The 11,861-nt window shown below is 36.7% G+C and overlaps 1 protein-coding gene across 1 annotated transcript; it reads right to left on the bottom strand.

The window, feature by feature from the left end:
- Nucleotides 1-2,168: 2,168 nt before the first annotated feature.
- On the bottom strand, nt 2,169-3,362 carry LOC131162953 (heavy metal-associated isoprenylated plant protein 30-like). The gene is made up of 3 exons (XM_058119585.1): nt 3,269-3,362; nt 2,672-2,744; nt 2,169-2,494 (listed from the first exon to the last, which is right to left on the bottom strand). The coding sequence occupies exons 1-3, from the start codon at nt 3,272-3,274 to the stop codon at nt 2,298-2,300; spliced, it is 276 nt and encodes a 91-aa protein (XP_057975568.1). The 5' UTR covers nt 3,275-3,362; the 3' UTR covers nt 2,169-2,297.
- Between the last annotated feature and the right edge of the window lie 8,499 nt (nt 3,363-11,861).

Below are 11,861 nucleotides of genomic sequence, written 5' to 3'. Positions count from 1 at the left end.
CCAACCATTTGTCTTATCTGATTATCGCTAGGGATACAAATTTTAGAATGATTAATATTGTCAATTAAAGATATATATATATATATATATATATATATATATATATCTATTAAAAGTTTATTTAGTTTAATAATAAAATATTATAATAATAATTTGGGTCTACACAAAATATTTTTAATATAAAAAAAATAAAATTTTAATCATTTTAAATTTGTGTTTAAAGAGTTTTCCTAAAAAGACGCAAGAGCATTTACGGGCCACATTTTCAATATAAATGCTACTCTCGGATCCTTTGTCTTGTTATGATACTTTTCAAGATTTAAATCATCTAATGAATAATATAATTGTAGAATAGTATATTGCGCAATGATAGTTTTTATAATGTGCAAATAGATTGTATACTTTTGTTAGTAATTATAATTCTGAATGGTAGATAAACGGAAGGTTTTACTTCATTACATATCAGCGTACAATAAAGTTTGATATTTTTATGCATCATAGTTTTCAAGTAGATGTAATCGAAAGTCCAATTCTATATATATTTATCGTAGGATTATTTTATTATCCAACTTTACGTCACTCAAGACTAGTTAAAACCGAATTAATTGAGTAAATTCGGTCGGTCCAGTTTGGTTAAAAATTTATTTCGTTTGGTTCAGCTTTTATTTTTATTGAATTTTTGTTTTCGGTTCGATTTTTGGCTTCGGTAAATTGAATTAACCGAGTTAACCAAATAGTATAAATTAATAATAAATAATTATAAATATTATATATTAAAATAGTTTATATATTATATATATACTAAAATTTTATGTATTTTAAGATATTATATATATTAAAAATATTATATATATATATATATACATATTAAAATATTAAATCGGTTAATTGGTTAACCAATTTAATCGAAATTCAGTTCGGTTGGTTTTAAGTTTGGTTAAATATGGAACTTTGGTCGGTTCAATTAATGAGATTTTTAATCGAAATTTTTCGTTTAATTCGATTAATTAACCGCCCCTACTCAAGAACCACGATCTTCATTGTCTTTTTGTTATAAAATTCAAATTTTGTGAATTTGTGAAAATTTTCTAAAATTATCAACCTTTACAAATATGACCATAACAAAACAAAATATATATATATATATATATAGAGAGAGAGAGAGAGAGAGAGAGAAAGAGAGAGAGAGAGAGAGAGAGAGAGATATCCATAGAATTTTATGAAGATCTTTAGTATATTGTAGAATAAGGAGCATTAAAATTTTAACTTTATTAAAAATATAAATAGTCTTATGTGAAAATCCTAAAAACACTTTCAAACAAAATTGACATTAACAGACCCTCTTGTGTGCTCGTTCGTCATAAAAAAGTTCTTAGTATATTTGATTTCCTTTCATTTCTTATGAATTTTGTCCTAGAAGTGCCCCCTAATTGATGGATCAAGATCAAAAGTTTTGGATCATATACTATTGAAAGTTTCCTCTCCCTTTTGAGGGTCTTGCATTAGTTTGCGACTTGGGAGTAGCATTCAAGAACAAGAGTTACTCCTTTTAACAATTAAAATAATGAGCAGCTATTTGAAATTAGAGAATTCACAAATTACATAATTTGTTATTCGAGCTTATTTGTTAAATTTTGTGCTCTCTGTATGAAGAAGTGAAGTAACCTTATGTTTGAAAAAAAATCTTAGATTTGGATTTGTATGCTTTTAGACAAAATGTAATACAAAAGTATATTGAATTTTGTTCAAATCCGCCTAGATCCACTTCTCGAAATTCATGCTCTCAAATACAGTGCAAGTAAAAATCGAAAAAAGTATATTTTTTGAGAATCATATTTTTAATAAAGATATTTGGATTTAGTGAGAATTTACGGGGACTTGGAATGAAATATTGTTAGAACCTTACTTAATCCGAGCGTAACAAGTGGATAAGCAAATAAATTAAATCAAGTTGAGTTGAACTCTATCGAATTGAATTTTATTGAATTATTATGTCAAAAATGGTGCAAAAAATTTCAATATCTCCCACGTTGAGGCATGGAATTCAACTTTAAACAATGACTATATTCAATCTTGAGTGAATTAGTTAATATAATGATTGGAAAAACTCCAAAAATTCAAAGAATACTCTCTTTCATTTCGCTCTATATATTGATCAAAGTGTGACATTTCTTTGAGAAAAAAAAAGAAAAAAAATATAAATATAATAACCCATAACATGAGCACAACATTTGGTATACCCTTTTAGAAGAAGTTGAAGAAGGAAAAAAGAAGCAAATTGACTGAGAAAAGAACTCTTAGAAGAAGTTGAAGTTATTGAATCCCAAGTTGGCATAGCTAGCACTTGCATAAGTATTAAGAAGCTCATTTTGGGCAGACCAAAAGTCAGCTTTCAAACCCCCTCTCCTTATTGCTTTGAGTATTTTGTTTTTGTGTGTATAGCTTGTTACCACCACCTTCTGGCTATTTGCATCCACTTCCACCTTCTCTATCCCTATAAAGACAAAGCATAAGCAGTAAGTAATTTGCAAGGATTAATATTTCATATCAATGAAAATATTTTGGCCCGGTGAATATCAACTCACTTTCTAGCTAGACCTTATATGTTAGAGTTAGGCTCGGCACATTGTTCAATGTAATGAGAGAAAGAGAGAGAGATTCGAAAAAATACCTCTCAATTTTGATAAGCATTTTCTCAGCTTTTTCTCGTGAATGCCCACCATCTCCACCTTCAATTCAACCGTCTAAATGCCAAAGTACCAATTTTCAAGTTAGAAAAATTACACCATAAGAAAAATAAGGTGATAGTTTTATTTTTTGAAGATTGAATCGGTATAAAATTTTCACCTTATTTCATAATTGATTAACATTATTGATAAAGAAGGTGAAAAACTTCATATTTTGTAGAATCCAATAAGTTGCTTCTAAGACAAGCAACACTTTTTGCACAACTTCTACTACAAGAAAAGAGATCCCTATGACCCAAAACAGTGCCCTACCTCAATTAAACATGAAGAACTTTTGTTTCTGTATTCTGAAATATTTCATTATATTTAACTACTAAAAATATTCATAATAATTAACATATTTTTCCCCAAAAAAACAGAGCTGAATATTGCATGAATATATATATATATATATATATATTTGTTGTTTATCATCATGGATCGTCATTGTTATATATTATTATACAGGTGATGATGACAATGACGATCCATGATGATAAACAACAAAAATATATATATGCAAATATCATAATTAATCCTACCTCCATGCAGACGTGCCGCAGATGGACTTTTAATGGTGAGCTTGATAATTTGCAGAAAGCACAGATAGAAGGAGAAGAAGAAAAAGAAGAAGAATGGGACAGAGCAGAGGTGAGGGAGAAGTCGGGGGATATGATATATATAGAGAGAGAGAGAGGGGATTGGGTTGGCCATCAGAAAAAGCAAAGGCAGACAGAATATAAACAGTAAAGTGGGCGGGGGGGGGGGGGGGGGGGGGGAGCGTCTCGGGGTCTGCTACGGATCTAAGCTACGCTAAGTTGCTTAAATTTGAGTGAAAATCAAAGAATGTGAGCTGATCTGGGTTAGCTTTGATTTTTCTTTTTCAAAGGAACAGGAATTAAGTATTAACAAAAGAGAGTTGAACAAATATATGGGAATTCGATTTAACCGGAAAACGAGAAAACGGTGGTTATACCGAGGAAAGAAGAAGAAGACGAACAAGATCGAAGAAGAAGAGCAGAAGAGGAGGGGGGAGGGTGGATTAAGAAAAGCTTTACATAGCAGACTTAGACTTCCTCATCTCGAGATTCAATTCTCACTTCTCAAGCATTTTGAAATGATTGGCTTTGACGGGTCCAACTTCTCTTTTCTGCCTCCTCGTCATCATCTCTCTGACCAAGTGGGATTCTCTAGAGAGACAGAATCACGATAAAGAACTTCCATCCTGATTCCCATGGTATGATCTTCGCCATTTGTGCCACCCTGCCTTTTCATCTCACATTTCATCTTTAATATAAAAATATTTTAATAGTTCCAAGAAAAGAAACAGCATAAGACACAGAGATGAGTTATTTTGTGTGTTTACATTTGGAAGACTAGCTTGAGAATGATTAGAGGTGAAGATGAATCGTCTTTCTTCGACCAGTTCTAAAAAAGTTGAAGTATTTCGAATTATTATTTGACATAGACTTTAAGTATTTTTAATTTTAAAAAAATATTAGATATTAGATGATCAAATTTGCTCAAGCCCTAATTAAACATATCAAATTAAAAGCAAAAGGAAATGAAAGTCTTTGTTAGATAATATCCTACATTTTGCAATATTTTAGTTAAGGGATATTTTAGTTTTTGTATCATTATTATAGTTAGGTTTATCGTTATATAAAGCATAAAAGCAAATGACTTATTGGCTTCTTGTGCGGTAACTCTCTCTCTCTCTCTCTCTCTCTCTTCATTTTGATCATGAATTCTTTCATGGTATCAAAACATTCTAAACACTGAGTTATGCAATCAACCTCTAACGCCGTCACCTGCATGACTAGCTATTTCTCCGACTAGACGCACAGTTGCATACATAGTGGTCTTTACCCTAATCACTACAATCTCTTCTTTCTCTGATCACTGCAATCGTCAGTTTCTCTAGGACGTGATTGCCTCTCCTCATCATCTTTGCGCATCGACAATTGTAGCCTTCTCCTTTGCCCTCGTCTCCACCATCGCTGGAATCACACTCTTCTCGCCGCCGCACCCCGACACCTCTCGGCCATCCCTCGGCTTCCCCCTCGACACCTCTCTCCCCCCTTAGCCATCCCTCGACTTCCCTCCGCTAGTCCTTTTCCGACGACGTCAATCCTGAACTCGCCACTCCCGACGAATCCCAATCTCCAAATCTAACCCCACTTACTTGAAGGTGAAGCAAAACCAAGGACAAACGTTGCCGCTGTTAATGCTGAAAAATGAGATCCCAAAGTTTGTAGCATTGTCGTGTCTTTTGAGCAGCATTGTCGCCTTGGAGGACTTGTCAGAGTTGGAGATTATTTGCAACATGGAAGTGGCTTTCTTGGTGGCTCCCAAACCCAAGGCTAATTTCTCTCTTTCTCATTGATATACGTAGATAATATTTCTTTTGCAACATCTTGGCTTCATTTGTTGATTAGATCTTTACAATTAATTTCTTTGCATTTGAAGATGGTTGGTGAAAGAGATGATTCTCTTCAAGCCATTAGTGCTAAATTAAGTGGAATAATTATTCATATTGGACATATGTTATGAATAATTTTTTGATTGGAAAAAACTTGTGGGGATATATTTCTCGTAATGTGTCTATGCCCTCTGACAGCAAGAAAGAGAATTATGTAGAATTGTTAGTCGTTTGGGGAGGTGAATAATTCCAAAATTATTACCTAGATTAATAATTCTTGTTGATCAGTCCATTGGCATGCAGCTAGCTAAATTTTCTACAATTAAGCAAGTTTGGGATTATTTAGAAAAATTATACACGCAATTCAATTTGGCTAAACGTTATAAGTTAGAAATGGATATTAGAGAAGCAAGGGAAGGAGATCAAAGTATTCAACAATTTTACACTCTTATGACTAGTTTTTGGGATGAATTTGCACTAACTGAACCTACAGATCTTAGTTTGAGTAAATCTTACTGCACTTATAGAGAGGAACAACAACTTGTACAGTCTTTTATGGCGCTTCAAGATGAATTTGAGGTACTTCGTGGTTCTGTCCTTCATCGAAGTCCGCTTCCCATTGTTGATTCAGTTGTTAGTGAACTAATGGCAGTGGAAGTGCGTCTCAAGTCACATGTGGGTAAAGGTCTTCTCCCAATTCCTACTCAGAATATTTTGGCTGTCTCATATAAGTAATCTTCCAATGGTCAAAATCGACGTTAGGAAATTGTCATTGATGAGTTTAGTTTTTGCAAGCATAAGGATCATTAGAAAGCTCAATGTCCATTATTATTAAGTAAAGGGACAACAACATGCTTCTAAGCTTAGGCATTGTCACACTACAACCACTACATCATCAGAAGAGTTGTCTCCCACTACGTGCCTACACTATCTATTATTGCAGAGTAGTTGCAGAAGCTTCTTTCTACATCTTTAAAGCCTAATGCCTTGTATGTTTCTCCCTCAATAGGTTTGTCCTCCTCATCCATTTCAAGTATATCTCCGTCCACTTGGATATTTGATTCATGTGTTACTTATCATATGTCAAATGAAATCTCTATATTTACATCAATATCTTCTACCTTGACACCTTAATCTGTTTTGACAACCAATGGTACCCGAATGCCATTGGTAGTTAGTGGTTCCATTATTTCATCTTGTTTGTACCTTTATGATATTTATTGTATTCCTCAACTTTTATCGAATTTGATTTCTATTAGTCAACTATGTGATTCTGGATATTGTGTTTACTTTACTGCAACCTTATGTTTTGTGCACGATCCACATTCCAAGAAGCTTATTAGGACATGTCGTAGGAAGGGGAGATTGCATGTGTTAGAAGAGCTTTGGATCAAAGAATTTACTTGTTCTAGTATTGATTTGTCTTCATTTCGTTTGAGTTCAAATTCTTCTAACTTTTATCGGGATTTGCGCTAGTCTTTCCGATGGAGTGGTATGAAAAGGGAGATTACTTGGTTCGTGGAGCAGTATCTGACGTGTCAGCAGGTGAAAGCTGAACATCAGAGGCCGCAGGGCCGTTACAGCCCTTAGCTATTCCGAAGTGGAAATGGGAGCACATTTCCATGGACTTTGTTACCGGATTGCCACCAGTGCTTCACGGGCAGAATGTTATTTGGGTAATCGTGGATAGGTTGACGAAATCTACTCACTAAGTACCGATGAAGGTTAGCTACCCTTTCAATAGACTAGCAGACCTGTACGTGCATGAGATAGTCAGAATGCACAGGGTATCAGCTTCCATTGTGTCAGATCGAGACTCGAGGTTTACCTCTCGATTCTGGAAGAGCTTGCAGGAAGCACTGGGGACGAAACTTACTTTCAGTACAACGTTCCACCCCTAGACTGATGGACAGTCGGAGAGAACAATACAGATCTTGGAGGATATGTTACGGGCTTGCGTGTTTGACTTCGGTGGTGGTTGGATGTAGTTTCTGCCACTAGTAGAGTTTGCCTATAACAATAGCTTCCAGGTTAGTATCGAGATGACACCGTTCGAGGCTCTGTATGATCAAAGGTATTGGTTTCCTCTGTATTGGGATAAGGTTGGTGAACGTTAGGTTTTAGGACATGAACTCGTGCAGCAAGCGTCTGAGAAGGTGGGTTTGATCCGGCATATTGTATAGTGTTATGTTTTGCATAAAATAACACTGGTATGTCATACACTGATATAACCTGCTTTCTTTCTTACTGAGAAGTGTCTCACCCCAAATGTACGTACAATGTTTTTAGGTCCATCAAGTAGCTGTATTTAGCATCCTAGCAATTGGAAGCAGGGGTGTCATTAGCTGTTGTTAGGACCTGATTAGGTACGAGATTTTGTAACAGGGTTGTCGTGATGGTTTTTGTAGACACCTGAAGTGTGTACAGTATTTATGGGATTGTATACCTTAGTATTGTATGGGTTCGTATATCCTAACTTTGTACAAAGTCTGGTATGGTATGTTATATAGATAGATGAAGCATTTTCCGCTGCGTAACTGATGAGTATGGATGTATATGTGTATGTGTATAGGGCTTCTATGTACCTCACGGGGTCGGACCCTCTTATTGTATTGTATCATGTATGTTTGAATTGATATAGAGATAGGTTAGATTACTATATTCACACCTGGGACCCATCTGCGGGTTTGAGGCGTGACAGAAAGTGTGTCCGGCTCTATATTTGAGGGTGTGAAATACCACCTGCCAGTGGCAAGAGTGTCCGACTCTATATTTGGAGGATTGAAATATCGCCTTTTACCGGCTGATCACCGAAGGATGTGTGACAACCCGAATAAAAATGGTATTTAAAATAATAAAGAGGAAGGGAAATTATCAGAGGCCTCATCGACGAACATAGGGGATTCATCGACGAGGGCATAAGAGGGCCTCGTCGACGAAGCCAAGTTTCGTCGACGAGGAAATACCGAGAAAGGTTTTGGAGTAGTTTGAATTTTGTCAACGAGGAGTGGGTTTCGTCGACGAAATTATTAAAGGACTCGTCGACGAGATGACATGGCTCGTCGACGAATCCAGTCCTATAAATATCAAAAACCCGGATTTAAAAGTCAAAAAATTAGCAAAAACTCTCTCTCTCTCTCCATTCAGTTTCTCTCCCTTCTCTCTTCGATTCCGGCTCCGTCGCTCGCCGGATCGACGATCTAAAGCTACCACGACGCTCTTAGAGAAGTTCTCTGCATATCTGCTGGAGCGGATCATTGATGGAACTTTGTTGAAAATCATCCCTGAATTGAGGTAAAGTATTTTATGTCGAATTTGGTCTTACGGTAGTTATAGGAAATGACATATACGTGAAAATACTGAAGTTTAATATTGGGAGTTTTCATTTTCAGGGTATTGATCAGGAAATCCTATAGGTATTAAACCAGGATATTTTAGGGGTTTTCTCAGTAGTCAGGTAAGAAAATAAACTAAAACAGTTATTTTTCCACGCAGATTACCATTATTTCTTAGCAAATTGATTTTTAGAAAAACATATTTTACATATGAAAATTATTGAGTAAATGTATATTTGGGAAAAATACTGCTGTATATAGGAATTGTGATTTTAAATGGAAGTATGATTTAATTCAGCATTGTGTGGCATGAGTATTATTTTTCATGAAATGTATTACGTTATGACAATTTTACGAATAAGCATGTTTTCAGAAATTACGTAATAATGCAGTATATGATGATTTTGAAATACATGATAATTGATTTATTTTCAGAATGTTATGAAATGTTCGGCATGAGGCCGTATTTATGAAATGTTCGGCACGAGGCTGTATTTATGAAATGTTCGGCACGAGACCGTAATTATGAAATATTCAGCACGAGGCCGTAATTATGAAATTTTCAGCATGAGGTCGTAGTTATAAAATTATGAAAGATGCTATATTATCATGTAGTATATGTTATCAGAACCCAGACGTTAGTTTAGTTCAGTTTTAGGAGCTCGGTATCGTAGTTATATAGATCAGATATCTATGTTCAGACTTGTGCTAACCACCCCATGAGGGGTTGGGATATGGATAGTTGATGTGGCTTTTAGTGTAGAGTTGTAGACGTCCACCTGGCAGTCCAAACCAGGGTGTGGAGAGCCCATCGTACTTACAGACATTTTCAACTCAGCAGTGGTCGGCCAGTCATTATCGGGTCCCGCCTTCGGGCTGCACAACCCGTCATGGGGGGCAATATATGACATTAGCTTGTTATTCATCCTAGGTATGTTTTCAATATTATCAGATATAACAAACGATTTATGAATGATATGAGTTATTAGAAAAATTTGAAAGTATATGATGATTCATTGTATTATGACGAATGTTTACAGATATGTGAAATGTATTGTATATGTATAACTGCATTATATACTCATGTTGTCACATAACTATATTTAGTTTATTTTTCCTTACTGAGATGTGTCTCACCCCCCCCCCCCGAACTTAATTAATTTTTTAGGAGACCCTGAGAGACCGGCGGATTGTGGCAGCCGTTGAGCTTATTAAGTTACCCCACTAGGAGGGTAAGATTTTTTACTAGGATCAGGATTATTTTTGTTGTATGATCCTAGGGTCATTTTGATGTTTTGGAGGTTGTATATAAATACAATATTTTGGTGATGTAGTAAACTTTGCTATTATGTAATTAATGGTTTGATTGATTAAATTTACTTTTACTGCTGCTTAGGTTTTCGTTGTTTATGTAAGGTTATCCCCGCTACCAACAGGTTCGGGTTGATGTTATTATTATTTATGTTTATTATGTGATAAGTTAAGTAGGTCGTTACAGTTTGGTATCAGAGCCTAGAATACTAGGTTCTGTAGACTCTAGAATGCAGCAGTAATAATACCAGAGTATAGGATAAGGGGATTTGAGGTCTGGTTTTGTAGTCTAGATGCAAGACTTCCGTGGTGGTTTGTGTGATTTTCCTGGGGTGACGATTTTAGGAAAGTCATGGTAAACTATAGTCGGGTTGGGTATCTAGGTTACAGGATTGAACCTTGAATTAAGATCAGGAGAGATGAATTAATTAGGAGAATATATTATATGAGTTGGATGATATGTATAAGAAGGGGGATTATGAGTTAAGTTATTTGCTTTTCAAGATGGACCCCGGTGGCAGTAGTGCCCACGCTAGTGGGAGTGAGGGTGCTGGACCCTCAGGCGTTGCGAGTAGTGATTCAGATGCCGTTTTACGCAGCGTTGCATAGCAGGTTATGGTAGAAATTGCCAGGAGTTTGAAAGAACAGGGTGGTCCATTGGCAAGCCACGATAGCTCGATTGAGAAGTTTATTAAGATGAGTCCTCCGGCTTTCTCAGGAGGGACAAACCCTACAGTCGCTGAAAAATGGGTGCAAGAGATCAAGAAAATATTTGTAGTACTGCAGTGTTCTGAGGAGGAGAGGGTGATGTTTGCTACCTATGGATTAACTGGAGAGGCCAAGAGATAGTAGTCAGTAGTGAGACTTTTAGAGCAGCAGAGGACTATACCTGTGGAGATGATGTGGGAGCGGTTTAAAGATCTATTCTTCGACATGTATTTTCCAGCCTCGTCCAGGGAGGCTAAGATTGAGGAGTTCCTGAATCTGAAGCAGGGACAGCTGTCAGTGCAGCAGTACGCGGCAAGGTTTATTGAGCTATCTTGCTTCATCTCGTACATCATTCCAGATGAGGTGAAGAAGGTACTATAGTTTGAAAGAGGTCTGAGGAGGGAAATATATAAGCAAGTGTTGATTCTAAAGTCGCAGGATTTTGCCGAGCTGGTTGACTGAGCCACTATAGCAGAAATTGGTGATCGGTTGGAGACCGAGGAGCAAAGACAAAAGAAGAGATCTATATCTTCTGATTCCTAGCAGGGGATTGGACGTGGTTCATGGAAAAGAGGTGGCTATTATAGAGATCGAAGGCAGGAGACCGGGAATCATGATATTCAGGGTGTACAGCCACCTCTAGTTTGCCTGACTTGTGGGAAGAGGCACCTAGGAGAGTGTCGTGCTGAGCAAGGTGTTTGCTATCGATGTGGGGAGCCAGGGCATGTGATGAGGGATTGTCAGGCTCAGATTGGTGCTGGTCCTACTCCTAGACCTGCTTGAGGAGGCTACCAGGCGCCACGTGGAGACCAGCAAAGGATTATGGCCCCAGCCAAGGTTTTCGCTTTGACGTCGGGCGATGCTGAGGTGACCAGTGACGTGGTGACAGGTACGGTTAACATGTTTTCATTTAAAGTTATTGCACTTTTTGATTCTGGTGCCACACATTCGTTTGTGTCATTGGGGTGTGTTAAATTATGTGAGGTGAAAACGCAAATATTAGATGTTGAACTGTTAGTGGCTACACTGATCGGGTCAGCGGTGAGATGTAGTAGGATGCTTCATGGTTGTCTAGTTGATGTTCAGGGGAGAAATTTTATCTACTGATTTGGTAGTGCTGGATATGCACTGGTTTGACATCATTTTCGGCATGGATTGGTTAGCAACTAATTCTGCTATTATAGACTGTCATGCAAGGGAAGTGATATTCAGACCTCCAGGGAAACCAGAATTCAGATTTACAATGTCACGAGTGCAATCCTTACCTCAGATGGTCTCAGCTGTTCAGGCAAGAAGGCTACTCTAGAATGACTGTCTAGAATTCGTGGCTTTTGTGAAGGAAATTTCAAAAAATGAATT

Source organism: Malania oleifera, chromosome 8 (assembly GCF_029873635.1).
Source record: "Malania oleifera isolate guangnan ecotype guangnan chromosome 8, ASM2987363v1, whole genome shotgun sequence".
In the NCBI taxonomy this organism is placed as follows: domain Eukaryota; kingdom Viridiplantae; phylum Streptophyta; class Magnoliopsida; order Santalales; family Ximeniaceae; genus Malania; species Malania oleifera.
This window is presented reverse-complemented; position numbering and strand designations above follow the sequence as displayed.

Excerpts from the sequence above, each read along its gene's own strand:
- LOC131162953 (XM_058119585.1), bottom strand. Across the intron at positions 2,495-2,671 it reads ATGCTTATCAAAATTGAGAG|GGATAGAGAAGGTGGAAGTG; the intron begins GTATTTTTTCGA and ends TTGTCTTTATAG.